Source organism: Phaenicophaeus curvirostris, chromosome 8 (genome assembly GCF_032191515.1).
Source record: "Phaenicophaeus curvirostris isolate KB17595 chromosome 8, BPBGC_Pcur_1.0, whole genome shotgun sequence".
In the NCBI taxonomy this organism is placed as follows: domain Eukaryota; kingdom Metazoa; phylum Chordata; class Aves; order Cuculiformes; family Cuculidae; genus Phaenicophaeus; species Phaenicophaeus curvirostris.
This window is the reverse complement of record NC_091399.1, coordinates 30,337,723-30,362,746: the sequence shown is the minus strand read 5'-3', so window position 1 is coordinate 30,362,746 and position 25,024 is coordinate 30,337,723. Positions and strand designations below refer to the sequence as shown.

Here is a 25,024-nt window from a genome sequence, read left to right as displayed (position 1 = left end):
GACCTCATTGCTTTCTACAACTGCCTGAGAGGACGTTGTAGAGAGGAGGGAGCTGGGCTCTTCTCCCAAGTGACAGGGGGCAGGACAAAGGGCAATGGCCTCAAGCTGCATCAGGGGAGGTTCAGACTAGATATCAGAAAGAAATTTTTCACAGAAAGGGTTATTGGGCACTGGAACAGCTGCCCTGGGAGATGATGGAGTCACCATCCCTGGAGGGGTTTAGAAGACAGGTAGACGAGGTGCTCAGGGACATGGTTTAGTGGCAGTTAGGAATGGTTCGACTCAATGATCCAAGAGTTCTTTTCCAACCTGGTGGTTCTGTGATTCTAAGTGAAGAAGGTAAGTAAGAATACATGTCACAGACTGCAGCCTAGTTGAGCATCTGGAGTTCGGTTTGGGTTACCTTACCCACATTTTGAGATGATGGTTATTCTTTGGGAAGGAGAGGTCACTGCTGTTACAAACAAGCAAAGCTGAAAATATGGTGAAACATACGGCTGGAGTCTTTCCATGAAAAGTGGCAGATACTTACGATATTGCAGTCACTACATATTGCTTTATTTTATGAAAAGTGCATTTGCTTATTTATATAATTTGTGAGAAGATGTCTTAACTGCTGTTCTTCTGATTTATTCATCTTTTTATCGAATTTCTTTGGAAGGTTCTTGGAAAGCTGAACATGAAAAGTCCAAACTTGGTGATTCAATGGCTAGTATAAATTATTCCCACAGTCTATCACAAATATAATAAGATTTGTGGTAACTGATGTGAAATTTAATAGCCTTTTTGGTAATACAAGGGAAAAAAAAATCATCTTTAAGAACATTTTTTTTTTTTGCTACCTAAATTTGCATAGTAAAAGAGTGCTTCTGCTTTCTCAGTATTTTCAGGTTTGGGATGGGGGCACTCAACTAGTGTGCTAGGACAGTGTTACAATTCCGCATCTCTGTTCACTTTGCAAGAGGGTCGGTGAAGGGGAAAAGACTAAAAGAGGGAGGCCAATAATTAATTTCCTAGAGTTTCTGCTACTAGAAGCATGCAGAAAATCCCAGTATTGCAACTGTGACATCAGAAGTTTGGAAGAACTTTATTTTTATCAAAAACTTTCTGACTGAGTTGGGCTTTGAATTTTAGCTAGCAGAAAGGAAAACAGTCAGAGGCAATAGAAGTTTCTTAACAGGTTTTTTTTTAATTTCAATGTCTCTCATGTAGTTAAGTAGTCAGGAAAAATAACTTAAAAGTCCTCCAACCATGGTCTCTGGGAAATATATGTTTGTGTTGTGTATTTGTACTTCCTGAGGAATATTAAAGGTCTCATAATAAGGTCTTCTAGTTGAGGACTGCATCTGATCTTCTTTCCAGTAGGGAAATGCCTAAAGACCAGCCCTCATTACTGTGGGCCAGGATGGTTTGGTAGACTTCAAGTGCAAGAGAGTTTACCAAAGCTTGGCCTTTAAGGCTTTGCTCCTTTGATTCCTAATATCTTTAATTCCTCCCTGTGTTTTTCCTGTCTGTGTTTCTACAGGTGCTGTTTGCTCTAAACCAAACTTTGCTCCAACATGAAAGCCTCCGAGCAGGTAGTTTGCAGGCCCCATATACCACTGAAGATCTCATCAAGCATTATAACTGTGGAGACCTGAATGCTGTCATATTCAACCATGACACTTCTCAGGTAAGCAAAAATGTTGCACATGACCAGCTAATTGAGAAAAAATAGCTGCTTTAATACTGCTGTCCTTTACAGAGCCAGGAAGTGTCTCCTACCAAACCCCTGATCTAAAATTTCTATGCTGGATATAATTATCTGTATTCATTAAAGTAGAAGTGACTTGAGGTACAGACAGATTAAGAGCCTGGCATAAAGCTTATCAGTTGCCTAGAATACAGCAATAAGTAAACCTTTCATCTCAAGGTCATCAGTTTATACCCCATCTCGTCTTTCCCGTCTTCCTTTAGATGCCCTGTGTTTTCTTTCACGTGCCTTGTTTGCGTTTGCATGGTGGGAGACTGGGGGTTACTTGGTATTGCTTGGACTCTGGGGAAGGGACTGCCTGGAAAACTTTCCTAGGAATGTGCTGAAAAAAAGTTAATTATGGATGTTTGTGGGGCTTTTGAATGTAGTCGCCTCATTAAGAGGGAAAAATAATCTTTGTAATATTTGAGCTTATATATGAAGAGGAAGTGAACCTTATGTAAATAGTCTATAAAGTAAATAACTTCTCAAACATGTCGTAATTCAATAATTTTGTATGTGTCTCAGGCAGCCCTTCAGTCTCTGTTTATCTTAGTTATCCAATGCCATTAAAAACTCTCAATGGAGCAAAAATCTGCTTTCCAGACCAGTTTGATAGTTCATGACAAACTCCAAGATTCTCATTTAATGTGTGGGTTCCTCTTTCTCCTTTCCCATTAATTCTGTGGAAACTTAGTTTTTGGGTGTCATCTGCTTTTCCTGTTGCCAGGTCCCTGTTTCAGGTGCGGTGACTTACTTAAAGGGGACCTGTATAAACTTTAGCAGCCACAGTATTATATACTTTTTGCCAGTGGAAGTCTATTAAAACATAATAGCTGTTTGCCATTAGCAAATGCGAAGCTACAATAATTATTTGACTTTAAGAGAGAACTGAGATAGGATAAGCTCAGTGTGTTGATTGAGGCAGGGGTTTTAGAGACATCTTATCTTGCCATCGCTATCTTGAGTTGCACAGGGCTCTATGGGTCATTTATGTCTCAGAGAAACAGCTGGGAAGGTGAGGAGAAACCCAACTTGGCTGTAAGGTAACAGTCTCCCAGGCATATTCCACAACGTGGGTATTTGCCCAGAGGTCTTCTATGTCCCTCTAAGAATTTTCAGGTAGAAATGTCAAAGAACCCCAGTAGCGTCTGGAGCTTCTCTTTCATCTTGCCTGTCTCAGAACTAGCCTGCCTCTCAATAGGAGCAGCTTGGACAATCAAAAGTCCTTAAATTCCATACAAATGGTCATGTGTCCTCTTTTTCTGGTTACCATTTCCAAATAGTAGAAGGAGTGGTTGTTGGTAATAAATGGTATAGAAAACCTTTGTTGTCCCAGTTAATTCAGTCCTAGGAAGTGAAGCACTGTTTTAGTGACTAAGCAGGGCATAACAGGGTATGTGTTGAAGCACAGCGCATGAAAGAAACACATAGTGACTTTGGGAAATTTTTTCTTGCAAGCTGTGGTGGTATATTTGCCATGGATGTAAAGGAAGGACTGCTAGTGGTAACATCGTAAATACACTGCTGGCATCGGAATATCCAGAGTCATTTTTTAATCGCTGCCAATGCAGTTTCTCCAGCAATAAAGCCTTTGTCCCTGAGACAAGTTGCAGCCGTTCACGCTGGTTGCACTGACTCGCAGACGTGTGATATGTTGGTATGATGTCCTGTAACAGACCTGTGTGTTAGACTTGAGAGGAACATAATGCTGTAAAAATTTCTTTATCCCTGCAAATTATTAGATCAAATATGAGTTTAAAAACAGTGTTAAAGAAAGAATAAAGAAGCCAACAACCAATCAGGGTTCAAGCACTGGTGTCAGTCATGGTCCCAGAGTGCACGCAGTTGATAGAGTTTGTAACACTTACAGGCCATGGAAAATTAAAATCCTTACATGTATACTAGTCCCTGCAGAACTCTAAATGTTGTGGGGTATTTTCCTCTTATCAGTTGTTGTTTTTAATTTAGGTAAAGAGTTTTTTTGTTTGGTAATGTTTTTATAAACCAGCTTTATACCATTTATTTTTAATTGCAAGCAGAACAAAATAGAAAATTAAAACCTACAATAAACTCCCTGTTTAGGTCAACTTTTGCCAGTCATGGCAACTCCAGACTTTATTCTGTGTGGTTTTTGCAAGGATGGTTCACTCTCTCTGCCACAGACAGTCTTTACCATTTGGTTACCACATTAAATTAGCCTGGCTTAAGTGTTTCACATCAAGCATCCCTCACTGGATCTTTGTCTTGAGACATTACGTGTAGACACAGGGATATATCATGTGCTGAGAGTGTATTGTAGGTCTCATCAGGTGATGACAAATGATAGGTCTAGAAGTGCAGAAAAAACATGAATATCCCAGGTAAGATGTATCATCACTTAAACTTCAGGGCAGGTACCCGTGCCAGTCCTTGGGAGGAAAGAATGTCACTGTTTTTAGAAGGTGTGCCCGTTGTTCTATGATATCAAACTGCTATCCTATCGCTTCAGAGATCTGGTAATCCTTTGCAGATGCTGCCATTAACATAACTGAAAAATCACACAGAAAGGAACAAAAGATCAGGAATGGAGTCATAAGACTCGATGCTTGTGTGAATGGTGGAGGCCAGGAAGTCAGCTGTATCCTGCAGCGGCATGAAGACCTGCAGAAGGCTGTGACTCTCTCTTTTTGAATATTCATTTGGTGGCTGTTTACAAGCTTATTGGTGTTTACTTGTCCCTTGAAGATTTACTCAAGCTGTAGAATAGAGGTGAAGCTGTCCATCAGTTGCCTTCAGTTCAGAGGCATTGGTTTAGGTCACTGCAATGAAATCAGAAGTAGCTGAGAATGTCTAACATAACTGCAGGGACAATGGTGGTGGTGGTGAGTATATATCTAGTTAGCTAGATCAGTGCAGTAATGTCTTAAGTTCCTCTAGTGTGGAATTTAGCGTGCTCTAGACAGAATATCTTCAGTAGCCATCTGCAAGATGATGAGATGCCCTTAGAGCAGAACTTGTTCTGGAGCAAAAAGAAGGGTCGGAAGTGGAAATACTAGTACCATTGACCTGAGGTGTTATGAATGAGTGTCTTGAGCCCCTTCAGCCTCCCTGAGGGAGTCTGGGAAATCTGCAGTTTCTCAGCACCATTCTCATTGGCTCCTGCTGTGTTTGGGAGGAGAGGGCAGAGTCCTGACGCAGTCTGTGCCGAGGGGGTGCACAGAAGGGACAGTGCTGGGAGGAAAAGTGCAGGGCAAGTTATTTCCTAAACTGAAGTAGGACCTTGGGCACCAGGTCAGAGGGTAGCTCAGCTCCTTTGGCACCCAGGGTCAAGGACTGGACCACCCCAGGTAGATGCTGCCTGCCTTGGGGTTGGGAAACCCAGCCAGTGTGAGGTGCTTGGAATGAAGGGGTGTGAGCAGGCCCCAAATTCCTGCCATCTCCTTGTCCCAGAGCCATCAGCACTGATGGCAGTGGGAGACTAAACAAATCCTTCTCAGTTTCAGGTTTGTCTTTTTTTTTTTTTTTAATTTTAATTAAGAACAGTGAAAGGGGAAAACACCTCTGCTTTCCTGTGGTTATATTACGTTCCTCGTTCCTTTCTCTCTCACTTTTCTTAAATTTTGTTTCCAAGCACCATTTTTCCAAACATATAAATCCTTGTTTAAACATAATAAAACTTTAAGAGGCTGAGTTTATTCAGTTAGATTATAACCCAAAAGTAGAGTAGGAAACATCTCTCCTGCTTCTACAGTGTTCTGCAAACACTTGATTCTCTTGTGACTTCTGCAATCACAAGGCTTGCATCGGAGTTTCTGGGCAGAGATTCAAAACAAAGAGAGAGTATTCAAAGTTAAAGATAGGGTAGGCGTATTTTCTGCTCTTTCTTCAGACTTTTTTTTCCTCTCAAAGAAGTCATAGTTTCTTTCTCTCCTATTAAAAAGGAGAGCATCAGATTAGATCAGTAGCTTTAACTTCTGTGTTCTGTCTGACTCTGTCACAGGGGAATTGTGGTCAACATGTCCAGATGTGTTAAAATGTGAAAAATCTGTTACTACAAACTTGGAAAATTATCTACTTTTTCTTACCTGAGGCAGCTAAGAAAATGCCTAATAAACTGAAGCCTGATTGAAGAAAAAGTAGGGTGCAAAATAGTTTATCTTGTATTTTGTCCCCTAAATTTGTTGCAAAGGTCTTTATTTAAACACAGACTTGTAGAGTTTTGGGTTCAGGGATATCTTGCCACTTCCTGTGGTTGGTTTTCAGCTGTTCAGTTTCTCAGGACAATTCTGTAAAACAGACTCATCTCTGCCAACATGGGATTGGCTGGTTCTGTGTTCCCTCATATTCCTATGTGCACTTCGTTAGCAGGGAAATGGAAAAAACAAGACTGAGGTTTTCCTCCTTCAGCCCTTCACAAAAGCTACACTTCTGCTCTCCAGCTACAGTTTCTCCTCTTCTGCAGCCATTCTCCTGAGCCAAGGAGAGGCTCCTGTCCAGGAGAATGTGTTTTCTCTTCTCGGGTTGTTGTTCTGGCATGTTAGAGGCATGTGACTACGCTGCTCACTTTATAGGCTATTTTCTTCACACCAGGTCATACTAGTTGCAAACTTGTTAATTGCCTGCCCCATTTACAGATAACAATATAATTTGTCATACCTGCCACTTATAAAATCTTCAATCTAGAAAGTCCTTATGTTTTGTATGTATGTGAGACTGTATTGAAAGCCCACTGAAATGATGGAGAATCTTTCTGTGCCTTCAGCAGGCTTTGTGAGTCCCAGCGAGCCTACCCACCAGTAGATACCAAAGAAGGAAATCAAGTGAATAACCCAGTTTATGGGCTTTATGCTCACCTAATGACCTTGTTGCCAGGAGAGGTGAGGTCTTGGCTTCATCCTACGCAGAAAAGCAAGCTACATGATGAAGTTGCTTGTTGGTTTCCGTGGCCTGCAAACATGTCTCAACACCTTTCAGGTGCTCAGGGCTTGCTGCACCTCCTTCTTTAAGCTGACTCTGTCAGAAACAACTGAGCTTTCTGCATAAGTTACTGGAATGTTGTCACCCATATCCTGAGTTGCCTGTGCAATTTCAAAATCCTATGGATTCATGCTTCAACACAGAGCGTTTGTCATCTGAAAACCATGTGATGGTCCTGATAACAAGACATTCAAGATTTATGTGCTAACACTATGTCACGAGTCAGCCTTGCTACACTAAAGAAGAAAAGCTTTAGTACATCACTTCCAGTGCACTTACTTTTTACAGATTTCCAGATTGTGTTATGTACCCCTTTAAAAATGTTATCATCCTGCATTTAAACTTGTCCTTGAAGATTTAAGGGTCCTGATAATTCTAATCACATCATTAATTTGCCCCATTTTTGTTCTGGATAAAATACAACTGTATTTCTGGTTTGTTTGTTAAATCAATGAGAGCTATGTGTGGAAGGCTCCAGTTTTAATAACTGCAGAGACACATGGCAGAGAGCATTAGGTAGAGTGTTGAGTGACAAGCAGACCTAATTTGTCCAAGGAATGGAGTTTTATCTGGGACAAAAGAAGATAAATCCATAAACTGAAAGCGCAGCTATTGTAACACAGTGCTTTGGAAGCATCTTATCATCTTCAGCTGTAACAAAGTGCAGGCGAACTGGCATAGCCTCTCATTCTTCCAGGGAAAATGATTATAGGCTTTCTAGTGAAGCAAGTGCAAGATTGTTCCAGGCACCAAGGGAACCAGTCCCACGAGTTTCTCATTTTGGGTCCATACAAAAGGTCAATAATGCTTCCAGGAGTGTTTGCTAAAATTACATTGATATCAGTCTCAATGCTACTTGGGTGTTTGGTTACACATGTGCTCATCGCCTCTTGTGCCCCAAACAGCAAGTAGAGGATGTCTCCCACCTTTTCTTTGGCCTGGAGCACAGGATGCTCCTGGAGAGATGTTGCCTTCCTGTGGTTCAGAAGACCTCTTGATCTGCTGCAGTTGGGATCGTACTTACTTTCTACTCGCACCTGAGTTACGGCTTTGTGTCTTGGTATACTGTGAGCATTTGGAAGTAAAAAACTAGAAGTGTAGCCAAACTTTTCAGAGTCTAATTTTCATATTAAGTCAGAACAGGATTCCATGTTGGAGCAATATTATATTTTGGTTTATGTGTTTCAGAAAATTGGTTACAGATCCAGATTGTGAGAGTTAATTCTACTTGATGACAGTGCTGTGGAAAACACTGCAGAGATTATTTTTTCATTCATGTTAAAATGCCCAGATAATTTTCTTGCTAAGATTTGGAAAGTAAGTTGTTGATTGAAAATTTTTGTTGTGTGTTTGCATTTAGAGTTGCCTTACCTTGGAAGTTCCTTCCTCTTCCCAGTTGCCATGAAGAAAGCAATGGGAGAGGAGAGAAAGAAAAAAATTGGAACAAGACCTTTAAAGGCAAAGATTTTTCTTTCATAGACTGCCATGTTATTAGAAAAGGAACATATTCACCTAGAAAAGGGCTGATTTACATTAAAAACATCTAAGGATTGTTGGCTACCTGAATTTATTAGCAAGGGAATAAATTATACAAGTATGAAAGAGTGATTGGTGAAAACATTTGGAGTTCAAGGTAGTAGCATGCTGCTTTCTGTGCATTGTTGTATGTTTGCAGTAAAGCATTTACTATCCCTTCTGTTTAAAGAGCTGGTTTATGAAGTGTTTCTTGGAAAGACTTGTTCAAGAGAAATGAGAAAGACTTGTTACTTTTTTTAAACAATATCTTGTGGGTTAAATCTACAAAATGCTTTTTCTCCCTTTCTGTTTTATCCAGAACATGTATTTGTCACCTCATTAAGACAAGGAGGGAGGAAAAAAAGGGCAAAGGGGCATTTTGATTGCCTTTACTGACCTGGCAGGATTAGTATGAGACATTATCCAAAAAGAACTTGTTCTTGAGTACTCCTTGATTCAACATTTCTTGGTCTGACACTATTATTGTGCATTACTGGATAGCAAACAGCACAGATCAGGTTCTCCAGCATAAACTGGTTGTGCTCTCTGATTGTGACTTCAGACCTGCGGCTCCACTGCTCTCCTCTGGGAGAGATGATTGCTCATAGACCCAGAGTCAAGGCTTATACAGTTCAACCAGCTAAGATGCAAAGAACTCAATTTCAATGATAGCTCAGTTTGTCTTTGCTTCACTGTCTTGGTCTGAATTATTCTTTTTTTTTTTTCTTGACTGGTCCCTGTTCCATTTCAAAAGGCTTTCTTGGAGATGTTCTGCATCTTCACGTCCAACAGTAGACCTCTTAAACAACCCCCACCTTTAAAAAATTAAAATCAGTTCAAATTCATCATCCAATTTGTGCCAGAAGCCGGCATGGCTACAAAGCCTTTTGCTGGCTGTGTTGGGAGTAGCCTGGAGTTTTGCTAGGACTAAGGAGGAGGGCAAGGCTGCTTCTCCACAAAGCACTGCCCTGTGCTGTCAGCTCTGGAGGTCTCGTGTCCAGACCAGCCACTCCTCTGTTATGAACAGGCTTTTTGCTCCCTGTGATGTTTTGCAAACCATATCTTTTGGATCACACTTGCCTTTCATTAAAATCATATTGCAGACTTCGAGAAAACATTTAGGCTTTCCCTAATATGTTGCAAAACAGGGATAGGAAGAAACTAACTGAAGAGCCCTGAACAACCAAACCTCACTTTGTACCTGCTACTGGCCAGCTGTTCTCACTGTGTAATGGGAAACAAAATGAAAAATACCTTTGGAAAAAGAATTGCAATGATTTAATAAACTACCCCAAACCCCAAACCTTCTGTTCATTTTTTTTTTTTTTGCTTTATTGCCCTGCTCTGCCTTTTGATCAGCATCTTTGCTTGGGTGTCATGGCAATATAATAGGTGATGGTTTTAGTGTCAGAACAGAAAAAGAAAATATTCTTTGTCAAAGGAAGCAAGTATTTTGAACGGAAATAGAAAAACTTGAACTTTTCCATATGTTTGCAAGGTTGTAAAAACTGGCCTCAAAAAAGTCCCAGTGTTAAAGGGGTTTTAAATGGAGTGGGAGTATCATTAGGTAGTTAAGATTTACCCTCCTCACTGAAACCCAAACATCTATTTGCATAAACTACAGGCTTGTCACCCTTATTCAATTAATAAACAGGTCCCTGTAATCTGGTCCTAAATATACACTGCCTTGTTGGATGACGCTTGCAGAACGGGGGCTGGGATCATTGTTCTGACTGTTTTGTTAAGATTTCCTTAATCAAAACATTCATTCAGATAGAAAGACCAGCTGCATAATTTGGCCTCACTACCAAGGGCAGCAGTGACGGGGTTGGGATGGGATGGAAGGTCCTGGTGGGGGCAAGTGGGGGTTGATGTTGCTTAGCTTTTTTTTCCTAAGTGCTTGGAAAGCAACTATTTAAGTGGTGTGGAAAAACAAAAAGGAAACATACATGGAGGTCAGGACTTTTCAGTGATTTGTTGAAAGGATTTTTATTTTTTTAACAGGAATGACAGTATGACACTCAGTCCCCCCAAGCTGTTTGTGAGATGCTCAGCCCACACCTGTGGCCTTTGTTGGGTTTTTTTCTCCTTTTTATTTTACTTTCTTTTTACACATGCCTTTCTTCAGCCCAAATATGGGGAAGAAGGTAAAACCAGGCAGGGCACAACTGTCATTTGGCTGGGTGCCACATGGGAGAACAGCGATCTCGGGACAGATCTGGAGCTCCAGGGAAGGGTCTTTTCATGCAGGTGCGGCAGGGGCTGAAGCTACAGGAACATGGGCATCCAGGCTCTCCAGGGGCTGCAGCTTGTGAACTGCTGGCATGAACTGCAGTGTGTCTGTAAGGTATATGGACCCTGAACAATACTATGACTGGGCAGGGATTAGCTGACAGCCAAAAGTGGCTCCCAAAGCTGATCCCAAGAAACGTACCTGCTCCTACACTGGCTTTTCTTGTGTTCTTGGACTTCCTTTTATCCCTTTCTTTCCTTCAAGCAGAAAGTGTTTTTGCTTTTTTTATTTTTTCCATCCAGCCTCATCCAGATATTTTCTGGGGGTTTCTGATGCCCTGCAAGTTGGGGTTTGTGAGAGGAGTCTCTACTCCATCAGGAGGTGCTTGTTCTTGCAGCCCGTTCACTTTGCAGTATTTGAATCCTCCGTATCAGAGGCTGCAGAAAGCGGATATCGCTCTCCCAGGTGCCAGAAGGGTCCATAAATCAGAGGAAAACAGGTGGCTTCCAAGCCCAGTATAGTATATTTTGCCGCACTGCAGTAAAAACCAGAATGTCCTGTCAAAGCTGGTTAACAGGAGGGTATCCTCCCTTCATAAAGAAATGATAACTCAAGCTCAGATGTCGGCCTCTGACCCAAGAAGGGCTGGTGTGAATTTAGGGCTGCTCAGTCTGTCCAAGGAGCTAGTGGGGTTTGGGATGCTGCTTTGGCTCCCTGGCAGCACCCATAAGCCACACTGTCAACTTTTGAGGTCCTTAGCTTACGTAACACTGTCAGCTGTATAAAAGTTCCTTCAAAGCATGATCCCTTGCTTGTCTTCTGGCCTCTGCCCACATAAAGCTCATAAACTAGAAGACTAATAAAGAAAACCCAATCATGTTTAAAAAAAAATAAATCAATTGAGTCAATGTGATCTGGGAACTACTCCCTGCTAACAACTGGAGATAAGGGTTACAAGCGTGGAGGCTGAGCTTTCCTGTCAGGGAAAGATGGATGGGATTTGTATTTAGATTCTTGGCCTGGAACCTGGGAAGCTCATGGCCAACTCTCTGATTTGCAATAGACAACGCTTGTGGCCCTGGGTGTGCCGCCTCCTGTTTTCTCCATTTATCCTGTGAACGCTCTGGCGGGGGGGGAGAGGGAGACATGAGGTGTTATTATTAAGAGATTCCCCTGCAAGGATTAATGATGATGTTGTATTTGCGGCGGTCTGGAGTTCGAATGTTGCACAGGAGGTGAGGCTGGAAAGCTATTAGTTATCTGCTGATTAGGAGACAAGGGCTGAGAGGAGTCTCAGAGGCCAAGAGGGTTGACCAAGACATAGGAACATAATCGTAGAATGGTTTGGGTCAGAAGGGACCTTTAAAGATCAAAAGTTCTTAGAATTACTATATTTTCCATGGCAGGGGGTGTCCTGCCATTTCTGTATCTCAGCTTCCCCTTCTCCATCTGCAGGTAGATTTATGGATGAAGACCACCTCTGCCTAAAACAAAGGCACATAGCCCTTTGTTCTGATATTGGCAATATTGGGTTTAATTGACTTAATCTTACAGTTTGAACACACATTCCAGAAATAGGCCAGCATCACTGGAACAGAACAATGCTAAAGAAGGTTATCAGAGGATTGGAAAATGTAGCGTATAGGAGTAGGAAAAATAACACTGTTTCTCGACATCTGATTTTTATTTGATACTGGACTGAATCTAGAGCAGTTCCACTGTAGCAAATGAATCCAGAGCAGGGAGAAAAAAAAAGCTAACCAAAGTTGATGGTGCCTATATACGTCCAAAAGAATTATTTGCAGATAGACATTCACAACTCTGGCATCATGCCTCTGCCCAGAAAATTTGTCCAAATATTGAAAATACAGTAAACAGGGAAATGTACTTATATGTAGTCCAGTGTTTATGAATTTTCAGCTGAACTTTGGAACTAAGCCCTAAATGTGATAAAAGACTCTGCACCAATATGTTTTGCTTTTCTCTTCTGTTTTTTTTTCTTTTCGTTTCTTTCTCTCTGTCTCTACTGACAAAGCTGACAGCATAGCATAGATCTTGAGATATGGCTGATGGATTTTTCTGAGCTAAAGCATGTTGTTAGCTCTTAGGCTAACGAGCGCAGCACAATCCCAACCTCCTTCCACAAAGTATTTGTGGGAAGAGAGGTTACTGCTGAACATCATCTTGGACTCTGGGTCTTCCTTTGGGTTTTACAACTGCTAGATTCAGCCAGTGCCTTGTATGTAACATCTGTTCTCAAGTCCAAAAGTCTTGCTGTCCCCATTTCACAGATGGGCTTTTGAGAGACAGGAGGAATAAAGCCAAGTGCTTCAAAGATACTTAGTGAAGGTTAAGTGCTGAGTTTTCTTTGAAGGTCTAAACCCAAATGACATGCTTGTGATCATGCAAGAGATTTGTATCGCCCATGGGAACAGAACCATTTTTTCAGGGTAGTGTCATAACCACTCCACAATCCTTCCTCTTTCTTCTTCCTAAAGCTCCCACTGACTTCAAAGGTGAAGAATTATGGCCCACATCCCACAGCACTGTGAGCTTGGGTGTGTGTGCAGAGCTTTACCCACACTCATATTCCATCAGGGATACTGACTCAAGTAAAATTACACAGGCAGTGTGGAAGGGAAGAATTTCTGCGAATTTCTCGGACTTAAGTTCTTTTTTGTTCTCATATTCTCTTCTTTTAACCTCAAAGCTTAAATAAGAAATGCAGGGTGTACCTAATGACTGAGTTTGAGATCTGCCTACTGTCCATAGGAGAGCTGTAACGCAAAGTAAATAGGAACTGAAGAGAGTTGTATCTGATGCCATCAAACAAAATATACTTTCTTTTAAACAGCACTGAATAAAATATATTACTTGGTTTCCATAGGAAATATGTAGAGTGTGTGTTGGTTTGGTTCTTAGAAAACTGCATGGCTTGCAGAGACTGGACAGAAAGCATCTATTTATCTCTTATCATATGTATATGCTGCAAAGTGAGCACACCCCAACTGAGGGGTGGTACTGTGTTTTTTATACTGACCAACTGCTACTCTCCTGGATGAACATAAAAATTAGAATTCAGTTTTCAACAGTCACATCATCCACCTCACCATATATTTAAATATTAGTAACAGTATGCAGATTTTATCAGGAGGTCAGTCCTTCACCCATTGGCACAGAAAATGTCTCATCTGTTCAAAACAACTTTTAAACTGAATGGAAACAAAAATATTTGCTAAAGTAGAAAAGGGAAGGTGCATCCTTCTGATGCATTCTTTGCCTATCCTTTTAAAACAACAAGGGTTTTTTTCCCCCCAGAAAAATACTTAAATCCTGGCTGCAGTTAACAGCTTCCTAATTGCGTGCAACTGTTTCTTGATTTCCTGATCCCTGGCAGGTGGTTAGGAATCCAAAGGGTTTCTTAAATCAACAGGAGCAGCTTCCTTCTCCAAGCCAGGCATGGTGTATGTCACTGAGTGTGGAAAGGAACTGCGATACAGAGAGAAGCAGAGGTGATTAATGGGGCCAGTGTCATAGTTGAGAGTGTGGTTGCACTACTGTGTATGGGCATACTTACTTCAATCATTTATCTTCTGTCCTCTGCCAAACACACGCAGAAACATACATGCATCTTATTTTTGGCAGTGATAGAGCAGTCGTCAGAAATGGAGGAAGGTACAAGGTGCAGTGGGACCTGTAGCTGATGATGTTCCTCTAGAAGTGATGCCTTCCTTTGTCTTGTTTCTTGGATAACCATGAGAAATGTTGACAAAACTCAGTCCTTGGTTTTAAATTTATCTCTCTCTGCCATTGGCAAATTTTTTATCACAGAAGAGAAAGAAAGAAAGGGAGGAAAGATAATGCAAGTAAATGGCTCCATTTTGTGGGCTGTTTTAAGTTAGATAAACAGGAGGAACCAACTGTAGGTTGAATGTAGATGTAGGATTGCAAGTGATGGAGTTGCACAAGGTGAAGGAAGGTGCTTTCCTTCTTGGCAAAGACCCTCTTGGTCAAGGTCTGAACACGACTTCTATCCTTGGGCTATCTAGACCTCCAGCGTCAGAGCTATCCCTTGGTTAGAGTGGGATGCACAAAGCCATTTGATCCCCCAGTGTCGCTGCTCCTGCCTTCTCTAAGAGCAGGTTGTCCTCACAGGCCATGCCATACCATGCTTCCCCTAAAGCATTGCAGGTGATTTGAGCCCATGTCCCATCAGTTTCCAGTTTCATGCCCCTTCAGCCAAAAACAGGGAAGAGGAGACTTCTCTTATGCGGATGTTGAGCCTTCAGATCTTCCAAACATTTCACCTTCCATTTCAGTCTCTGAAGGCTCCCCTGACTCCTGGTGCAGCTACATCAACCCATTAAACACAGAACATCAGTGTGAAGAAGATGCAAACACTTATAGTGTCTGCATGAACCGACTGATTTATAGCTTTGCACTGCAGAAATCGTTGCAAGCGTAAAGTGGCTACTCATTCCTCAGGCTTTATTCCTACAATAAAAATCTTTCCCTGCTTTTCACCAGGAATCAAAACCACTACATCCTTCGTGGCAGCAGCCAGCAGCATTTTACCCCTCCGACTCCAGCAGGCCGCTCCTGCATTCCTTTGAGACAAACACACATTCTTGCCAGACATCGAGGCAGCTTCCTTGTTTATTAACAGCCAACTGGTGTCTCCGATAGCTCTGGCTTAATGGACTATTATTTGTTGGGTTCTGGCAAAGGGCTAAAATGAGAACAAGGTGCAAAGTACTTGCATGCTCTGAGAAGCTTACAAGATACGTTGGGGAAGCTAAGCCATGCTGGAAAGCCTGGAAGAAGGAATGTCTCAGGGTGATGCAGGTGAAAGCGTGAGGAATGGGCTGTGAGAAGTATGGTGATTTGGCAAAGCAGGTTGGGAAGTCATAATGTTTGGAGAATCAAAGATCCACCTGGTCCGTGTTAGACCAACAGGCAAGAGCAGGTCACTATTGACAGCAGTGTTGACTTCAGTCAGTGGAACTCCCTGGCTCAGGAGGTGTGGTGCCCATTTCTGTCTCACTTAGCCAGGTGCAGCTTTTGGTGGGAATCCTCCTGCATAACACATGGTCAGAAATCTCTGCTACTCTGTCCCTTGTGTGTTAGAAGAGCTCAGGCTGAGGCTGTGATGAAAAAGCTTTTAGGAGAGCCACTGGGAAGGTGGAAGTCAGTTCTTTCTCTAAGACTTGCTGAAAGCTTTTGGAGAGGCAATATGAGTGAAGAGGGTGGGAAGAGACAAACCCTGTTGTGATAAAGTCATGTGGCCACGTGGGAAGGTAAGAGGTGAGCTGAAAAACAAAAACTAAAGGCAAGTATTAGAAAATGAGTACAGGAATTTGCTATAGTAGAAAACCAGAGAAAGAATAAGCAAAGTAACAGAGTCCTTACATCAAGTATTTCATCACAGTGAGTGAGGGATGTTCCCCTTATGGGCTGTGCATGCAATATCATTACCACCGACTCAGATTAACACTGGAAATCCTGGCAGCTTTACATGTACCCAGGGACTCAGAAATCTGAATCTGGGTTTTGCAGCTTAAGCTGCTTTCCAGTGGTGAGGCACAGAAAATCACCGGAAGGTGCCTGGGTCCTGTTAACAGTTGTCAAGCACTTCTTGCTGCAGGACCCCTAGGCTCCCAAACTCTCATGGTAGATTCTGGACCTTCATCATGTCAAAACAAGTTGCCTGTCCTAATAATCAGAGATTTCTTGCTTGTTTGTCCACTGTTGCTTAGCTTTTGGCTCATTCCTGCTTCTGTTGCCCTGATTCATATTGTCCTTGGGGTTTCCACCTTTCTTCTGTGACTCTGAACACATCTCCTTACAAAAAGGTTGCGGAAATCCCTTTTGCTCCCCAGAAATATCAGGATTGTTCCAGGGATTTACGTGGTGCAAGGCATGGACTTCTCTGGTGAGATCTAATAGCAGCTAAAGCTGTGAGAAAGATGAAAGGGTCTGCCCTATTTACGACTTCCTATGTCTGGGTTTGCTAACCTTTCCTACTTTTTTAACTGTTAGGTTATTAAAAAGGAGCATAGACAAGCTAGATCTTGCATTCCTTACTCAAGTTCATGGTGACCTTGACTGAGAACAACTTACAGGCCTCATTCTGGTATTAAATAGCCAGTCAACTGTGTAGAAAAAGCAGAGAATAATGCTTTTAGTAACTCATGAAAATGTAGTATCTAAAACTATATTCAGCTGAGGGAATAAAGAGAAGTCAAAATGAACTTAGTTTGCATTTAGTAAAATACTAGTTTTGCTTTGAAAAAAAAAAAAAGGTGTTGTTTGGTGATTTGTTTTTCCTTTGTGGATTCCCTGAAAACGTCACTCATCCTCTAGTGCTCTTGGTTTGGGTTTTTTTGGTATGATGGTGATGTTTAGGTGGTTTAAATAAGGCTGAAGTTAATGATCCAGCATTTGGGGGATTACTTAACCACTGCCACCTGAACCTCTCTGTCTCTACCCATTTCAGGTCCCTAACTTCATCAACACAACACTCCCACCCCATGAGCAGGTGACGGCTCAGGAGATAGACAGCTACTTCAGGCAGGAGCTCATCTACAAGAGAAATGAGAGGATGGGGAAGAGAGTCATGGCACTTTTAAGGGAGAACACAGACAAGAGCTTCTTCTTTGCCTTTGGAGCAGGTATGGCATGAGTTTCTCTGTTTTACTGGGTTACCGTGATTGGAAGGAAAGTGGTTTGGATACTTCAGGGCTTTGCCTCTGGTCCTGCAGGAAGATTTCTTAGAGGACTTGCCTTTGAAGCAGAAAGCATTTTGTTTGTCTAAACATGCTCCTGAGATGCAGTGAGTTGGTGTAAAGAAGTAGAGCTGAGTCTAGCTGGGTTGTGGGCAGGCTGCGCTCCTTTGCTTTCCATCAGATTGTAGAAATGTAATGTTGCTAACAATTTTTGTGCTGTTGTGTTTGTTGCCTGCCCAGCCCAAGCTGCAAGCTGCCTGGGTTATGTTCACACCATGGTTGTGTTTGTGGCCGCAGGTACAGGAGGTGACTGAAGTGCCTCTGAATTTGCAAGCCCAGCTACTGATGGCAGTGACTGGGGTAATGTAAACCTTGCTGTGACATAGGCATGTGTGAATGGGTGGCTCAGGGTGCTAGCCTAGGGTTTCAAACCTTTTGGGATTGCTGTAGTTAGGCTTTCTCAGTGGGTGACTTGGCTGCTTTGGTGGCGTGTTGGTGCAGACTGGTTTTGGACCTTTAACAACTGTATGAGTTAGGAGTGTAGCTAAATACCATTTTAAATCATTAAGTAAAAATCCAGAGCGTCCCTCTCCCTGGTTAAATTCTGTCTGAGAAGTTCGTAGAACAAAGATGTCTATAGTATTTCTGTGTGTCTGGGACAGTATGTGCTACTGTCCTTTTTCTCCCTTTTAATTTTTTTTCCCCTTTCTAATTGAATTCATATTTCTGTGTGATAAGAGTAGAAATAATAACTGTTCAGGCCCTGGTTCTGCAGACTCCTGAGCATCAGCTTAAGTGGCTCTTTGAGCTCCTTCGCCTTCAAGGCAGCTCGAGATTGTCATGCTGAGAACTGATCCACTCCTCCTGCTCCCCCTCTTTGACGATTTCTCATTTTTGACAGAACTTTGCTTCCCATCCCATAGCTCTTGCTATGAACTTTGGCAACAACTCGCCTTTCACTACTCACTTTGAGGGGAATTTTGATTAAAGACTGCAGGGTTTAGCAGAGATACAAGCGTTTTGATGCATTCAGTTTTTGAGTGTATCCAGACTGAATTTTCCCAAGCTTATTTAATCTCAAGCTTGCCTGATATTTCTGTCTGAGAAGTTTTGTTAAACTGTTCTTACAGTAGGAAAATATATCATGATAGTTCATAATTGGACAGGGATTCATAAAATACACTGTATCTTACCCATGGAGCAAGGTTTATCAAAGATTATAAAATATGATGGTTTTGATATAGTCTCTAGTTCTGGAAGTCCCATAGCCATATCATATACTGGAGCTAGGAGGACAGACTGGGCATCAGTGCCTGTTTGCCCTGCTCTGTACTGAGTTTCCTGGGCATCTGTGACAGACCATGGCTTGAGATAGAATCTGGGACTAAATGGGTCGTGGATCCAATTCACTGCTGCTATTTCTGTGTGTGGAAATAACAGAAATGAAGTACAGGGATACGAATTGCACATTGCTTTCTATAGAACATTGTGTCTTAAGTTGTGGGAGGTCTGAGCTTTCATTCCCCATCCCCATTGGAAAGCATCTACCTGAAACTCCTAGGCAGCTTCATTTGGGAAAGCTGGCTCATAAAAAGCAAGACTCATTTTGGTTTTTACTCTCTGTTTTTTGGTGATGTTGAAAACCATCTTTGTTGCTGGGTTGTTTCGTTTTCGCAGCGCTGGCTGCAGCAGGACAAAAGGACATGCCCACCAGGATTTATTGAAAACCGGCACAGATGAGATGCCAAGGAAAGGCTTTTTGGGTTGGGTTGTTTGTTCCAGCTCCCCTTTGGCCCTTCGCTCTAAAATGGGCCATTCCAGCAGGCCAGCCCTACTTTAAGCAAAATTATTTCCTTCTCTCTTCTCTGAGGTGTTTTTTGCATCATGCAGTAAGTTTTTTATAAAATTATTAATCCTTCAACTTTTATGTGACTGAAGTGCAAGCAAATTCATTTTTTCTTATGATTCAAATGCAGTTTTTCCACGTTGTTGGTTATTTTGTTTTTCTTTTCCCCATGCACTGAATTATGAGTGGTTTTTATTGATACATTTTTGTATTTTTCATTCTTATATCTACTTCTTGAATTTTAAGAGGGTTTTTTTTTTTGGTATGTGCTTGGGTCATTAATTCAAATTGCTTCCTAAACCCTTGGTTTTGCTTCTTTGTAAAAGGGAAGAGTGATTTTGATGAAAGCAGAAGCTTTCATGTTCATATGAATTCTGAAATGCAAAATTTTAGGAATGCCCATTTGGTTAGGACAAGCATGATAGGCTCTGCAGGAGTACATTTGCTCTCAGAACACTGCAAAAGTTATTTCACTTCATTTAAGATTCTGCATATTTAAGATCAACGTCATGGAAAGGAAATAATTTGAAAAGAATATTCTGTATAATGTATTCAAAAAGTATTGTTCTTTCCTTTTGAGGATATTTGAAATAATGAATGAATAATAATTTAATTACATATATGTGTTATGAATTGGTTTCCAAGTTTCATAATCTCCATCATAGTCTCTGGCAAGGGAAGAATCGGATAAAACTGTGCTGACAAATAAAATTAGGTAATTAAGTATTTTACTAAATACAAAAATAAGGCAGTTATGAAAAAGGCACCTTACAAAAACTTCTCCAACTGCAACGTTACGGACTGGGGTTGCTGTAGGTCAGTGTCCTGAGCCCTACACGATGATTCAGTTGGACTCAGTGGCATCCAGTAACTCACAAGGGTAACTGGGGACTGTGTCCTACCCTGAAAACTGCCCTCTCAGTCAAGCCCTGTCTGGTTCCTCTGGTGGCTTCCCCCAGGGAGCCATAGCTTGTGGAAACTACTGTAGTTAGGTCTGCCTGGCTTTTGCACAGCTACATATATCAACTATTGCTCTGTCAGGGCACTATCCTCAGATTCATTTAAGATCCCAGCGCTATGGATGGCTAGTTCAGTAGTGTCTAACACCAAATTAGTATAATGAGCTTGATTAAGCCAGGAGCTACCGTGCAGGTGTCTCTGCAAATAACAATCTTGTTTGGTTCAGCGTATCTTTCTCAATGACTGCGACAAGAAAACATTTTATAGACTCTTCCACTAGTATATACTGTTGCTTAGAAACAAAAAAAAAGCAAACCACCAATAAAAAAAATCCCAAACCTGAACCACACACAGGAGTCACCATGACCAAAAGCAGTAGTTTACAGGATGAAAAGCACGGCTGGTTCAGCTGTAAACCAAGATGGCCTGGTTATTGGCTATTTTATACATAGAATTTCTGCTGTATTCATTCTGTCTGACTTTTAAATGAAGGCTGATCCAAATCTTTTAGCTAATAGTTTTTTGGTTGAAATGTGGGCATTTGGGGAAAACAGAATTTTTGTGTTTTGCTTCTGAAAAAGCAAGTCCACTTCTTGCAGACGTCGATCAAAATCCCGGGAGCTTGGGTGTTGTTCTCCTCTGTAGACTGGGATCCCCAGTTAAACTGGTTTGCTGTGTGCTGTTTAGAGTTGAGCTGCAAAGACATCGTGGTCATTGTAGGAGACTTGGTTCAGAGTCTGATCTGTAACTGAGCAGCAGGTTATGACAACATCAGACAGAGGAGTGGTAAGGGTCTGGGCACTGGAATTGGGCACTGGAACAGGCTGCCCAGGGAGGTGGTTGAGTCACCTTCCCTGGAGGGGTTTAAGGCACGGGTGGACGAGGTGCTAAGGGGCATGGTTTAGTGTTTGATAGGAATGGTTGGACTCGATGATCCGGTGGGTCTCTTCCAACCTGGTTATTCTATGATTCTAAGGGAACAGGCATTTGAATATCCACGCAAGCTGAGATAAAACAGTTTTTACATCTCCAAAGTGAAGCAAAGCGTTTTGATGCTGTTGAAAGATACTTTCTTGTTGGTGTTCCAGTCTGAAGTACTAAAACACAAAAATTACACAAATCTAACTGGAGCTCTTCAGTGCTCTGCCATTTTTAAAATTAAAGTAGACTTTTCAATAGATTTCTCCCTTCCCTGCCTTCTATGGTATTACTTGCAATTTAAATGCATTGGAGCAGTTCAGACTTTTAATTTGTTCTTTTATAAAAACATGTGGAAGTGAAAATAGCCATTTCTTCTTTCTGCTTTCATTTCTTTCTCCTCTCCAAGAAAAATACAGGCTTTGGGTAAAATGGGACCCAGCTCTGTGCACTTCATTATTCTCCTGCCAGGGTTTACTGTATTCAGACTTAATGTGAAAGTCTCACCATACCTGTGTTTGCAGTAACTATACTCTAGTAATGAAACAGCATTTATTGTTTTTGAAATTAAGTGATATTTTTCAGGTAACAGGTGTGGTAGATTTTCCTTTTGAATGAATAAAGGTAGCTAAATAAACAACCTCCAAGTAAAATATGTGGAGTTGCTTCATATTTGGTTTGAAAATTTATGCTGGATTGCACAGAATTACTGATCCTTAATAACAATGAAGCGCCTTTGACTTGATATATACAGGAAATTTATAAAGGTCCATTTACAGTCAAGAAACAGAGATGCAGCCAAGATCACATGGGCTGTTAAAAAGAGTTAATATTTTGGCAACTAAGACTATACACATGAAGTCAATGTTTAAGAAAAAAAATCGCTGTGGTTTATTTCATTTTTATGGGCAAATAATTTTTGAGTAACACTTAGGATAACAGATGGATAAATTTATGTCTGCAGTTAATTTGAACGATAATTTCCTTAGGATGTTTTACTTACTTGCATTTCTTTCTTTCTTTTATGAGAGCTGTCAGTTTTGTAGCTGAGAGCTGGATTTACTGCTTCAGAAATTCGGATGCTGCTCCGGTTCACAATGTTTATTAGGAGCCAGATCAGTAGACTTTAAGACAGTGGTTTTGGTTATTTAAAATAATAAATATATCATGAAGAATATTATTTTAGTGCTGAGAGAGAGTTGAAATGCAAGTACCATAGCATCTGCCACAGCAACAGGGGAATCAAACTGTCTCTGGACCACAGTTCTGCAGTGGAGGAAGGCACACGTTTTCCCACTCCACTTGGTCCAGGCAGCCCCCTGTATCTGAGAGGTTGGAGAAGACCCAGGCTCTTGTCCAAGGTATGGTAGAAGCCAGAGCAGGCTGGTGACCACAGCTCTTCCTAAAGCGACTGCATGGATCATATTTAAATTTCTGAGATGTTCTGCAAGAAAAAAAAAAGACGATACAGGCTCCACTGTAGATGTCTGTGTGCTTCCATGAAAGCAGAGAAATTTGTCCCAGAGTGGGAACCGCAGAGGTAGATTTTGATCATTACTATGCTCGGAACAGATTAATTCCCTCCTCACTCTGCAGAGTTTTCTCAGTCAGCATTGACAGGCAGTGTTGTCAGTAGTGACTGTTCATCTTAAATTAGACTGTTAGCAAGAATCATAGATTCATAGAATAGTTTGTGTTGGAAGGGACCTTTTAAGGTCATTTAGCCCAACCTCCCAAACAATAGTGTTACATATTGTTTCCAAAGTCTTTGGTAAATGTTATCTGGCAGTTCTTCATAATGAGACTCAGAAGTAGGTTGCCCTGTGTTTTCACTAGGGAAAGAGTGAATTGACAGACGTCTCCAAGGTGACTCAGATCTTGCATGGTCTGCATCACCACTGAGATGTGCTTATTTTTCTCCATAAACTAGAGTGGTACCCGGATGATGCAGCTGTCTTGAACATGCTTCATCCATGACTAAAAAGGTAACCACAGCTGAGATGGAACATTTATGCCTGTTGAATTTGGGGAGGGAGAAGAGGGGTGGGGAAGATGGGATTTTTTTGTTACTGGAAACCATGTTTCTATTCAGTTTGGGAAAGGAAAGGAAGAAATGAATACTATATGCAGCCTAAATGGAAGTAATTAAAATCCAGAGAGCCTTTGTGAAAGCCATTAGCACCTGCCACCAGGTCTGGCCTTCAGGTTCACATATGTTACTTGAAAGTATTTTTTTCAAAAGGGAAATGTCTAGAGGCCACCATCCAACTGCACACTGAGGACTCGGGATTAACAGATGTTGAATATGTAAATAGCTGGTTTGCACTCCCAGCTGATGCAATCTTATGTGCAAATTGGGCACAAAGTTATACCCACTGTTGTGCCACTGAGAACCACCTCATCCTGGCACTGGAAATCGGGTCCTCTGTCTTCTAGAATTGTGTAGTTCTTTCCCATTTCCATTCTTTGTCTTGGATCCTCTGTAGAACATAAAAGGAAAAGAAAAGGAGAGGAGAAAAAAGAAAACACTTGCAGGCTGGAATATAAAGAGACTTTATTCCCCGGGTGAGATGTCCTGGTCCAATACTGATTAGTGGTGCTACTGACATCACTAGTGCAGTTGATCAACGTGTTGTCTCAGTGGAGCAAAAAGTTGGCGACCAGGAGATTGAACTTGGCGAGCCTACAAAAGAGAAAAAACTGGTGAATTAACGGTTTGCAGATGCTAGAATTCCCTCTGCTCATGTTTATTTGGGCATCCAGATGCTTTCAGTGAGGTTGGCCTGTTTTGTGTATGGACTTCTTTTACTATTAGATTTTAAGGCAAAGTATGACTTTGCTTTTAAAAATGTACTTGCATGCTAATTTTGACCAAAGACACGTAATTGATTCATTTAAAAGTCTGCATTAAACAGGCAATGCCTGATTCTCTTTTCAGACACTCTGTTGTAAATCAGGAGATACTCCACTGGGAAAAACTTGTTTCAAGTGCAAACAGAGCCTGTAGTCTTTTAAAATAAATTTAAAAAACATAAATGGGTGGAACTTTTTTTAGGTACGTTGCTCTTCTCTCCTGTGGAGGCTTGGAAGCCTTAGAATATTTGCTTTTCACCTGAAACTTAAATCATCAAAGAGAGAGCACCTAAGTTAGAGAGGCCAAAATAAACCTGCCTGCACTACCCTGTTGTGAAAAGGGAGCTACTATTCTGAAGGCTGACTCCTGTAATTCTTATTTAAGAAAAACTCCTGTTGTATAACAAGTTAGTAACCGTAGAAACACAGTACAGCAAATGCAATGCTGAGAGCTATCTTGAGGGTGTTATCACCTGTACCAATCAAGAAAGGCAAGAGATGTAACAAGTGAAAGAACAGAGTCATGTGATTAGGTTTGCACTTTGTATTTTTTTTTCTTCTGGTGTGTCACCACCTAAACTGTTGAGGCAAGCTGGACAAGCCCTGGGTTCCCTTTGGCCCTGTGGAGAATGCGTCGTGCTCAGTGAGGAGTCCTACTCAGCCACTTCTCACCATTACTTTCATCATTACTCCACTGAAGCAGGGTATAGTCCCAAATCCAGGCCTTTATTTTTGCTAAATGCAGGCATTCAAGTAAATTTAAAAGCAAATAAAATGGGCCTTGCAAACCGCAGTGTGTATGTTTACCATCTCTGGTGTAATTTTCCCCATGATGAATGGGGAAAGTTGTCTGTATGCAGTAGGATTTTGGTTTAAAGAAACGCATACATTTATGTCAGCTCCTCTGGGTCTCTGACATTTTCATATCATATTTATTATTATGCCTGTGCCAAGTTCTACTGTATTAGTCTAATCCTGCCTGCCTGTTCTCAAAGAAAAGAAAGCTATATTGGCCCCTCCTGCCCTATAACAGAGAGGTTTTGGCTATGCCCTTGTATTTCTCTTCAACGTTTGAGATCTAAAAATGTAGATGTAATTCAGGAAACTTTCTCTTTTCAGAACTGCAAAGGATCATGAGAGATTTACACCCAGGCTTAAGCACTCTGCTGAACAGGAGTGGGCTTAAACATGGGATGAAATACTCTTCCTCTCATCGCATACACACACCCACACACACACCAACTTGCTGTGGATCCACAGGCCACCCTGCAAGCTCTCGAAAG

The 25,024-nt window shown here is 41.4% G+C and overlaps 1 protein-coding gene across 1 annotated transcript in view; it reads left to right on the top strand.

Moving 5' to 3' along the window:
- The window catches only part of TRABD2B (TraB domain containing 2B), a 288,663-nt gene that overhangs the window by 155,327 nt on the left and 108,312 nt on the right, over positions 1 to 25,024 (top strand). The window contains exons 3-4 of the mRNA XM_069863039.1: positions 1,526 to 1,672; positions 16,936 to 17,110. Coding sequence (XP_069719140.1) covers positions 1,526 to 1,672; positions 16,936 to 17,110 — 322 coding nt within the window. The remainder of the gene's footprint in view (positions 1 to 1,525; positions 1,673 to 16,935; positions 17,111 to 25,024) is intronic.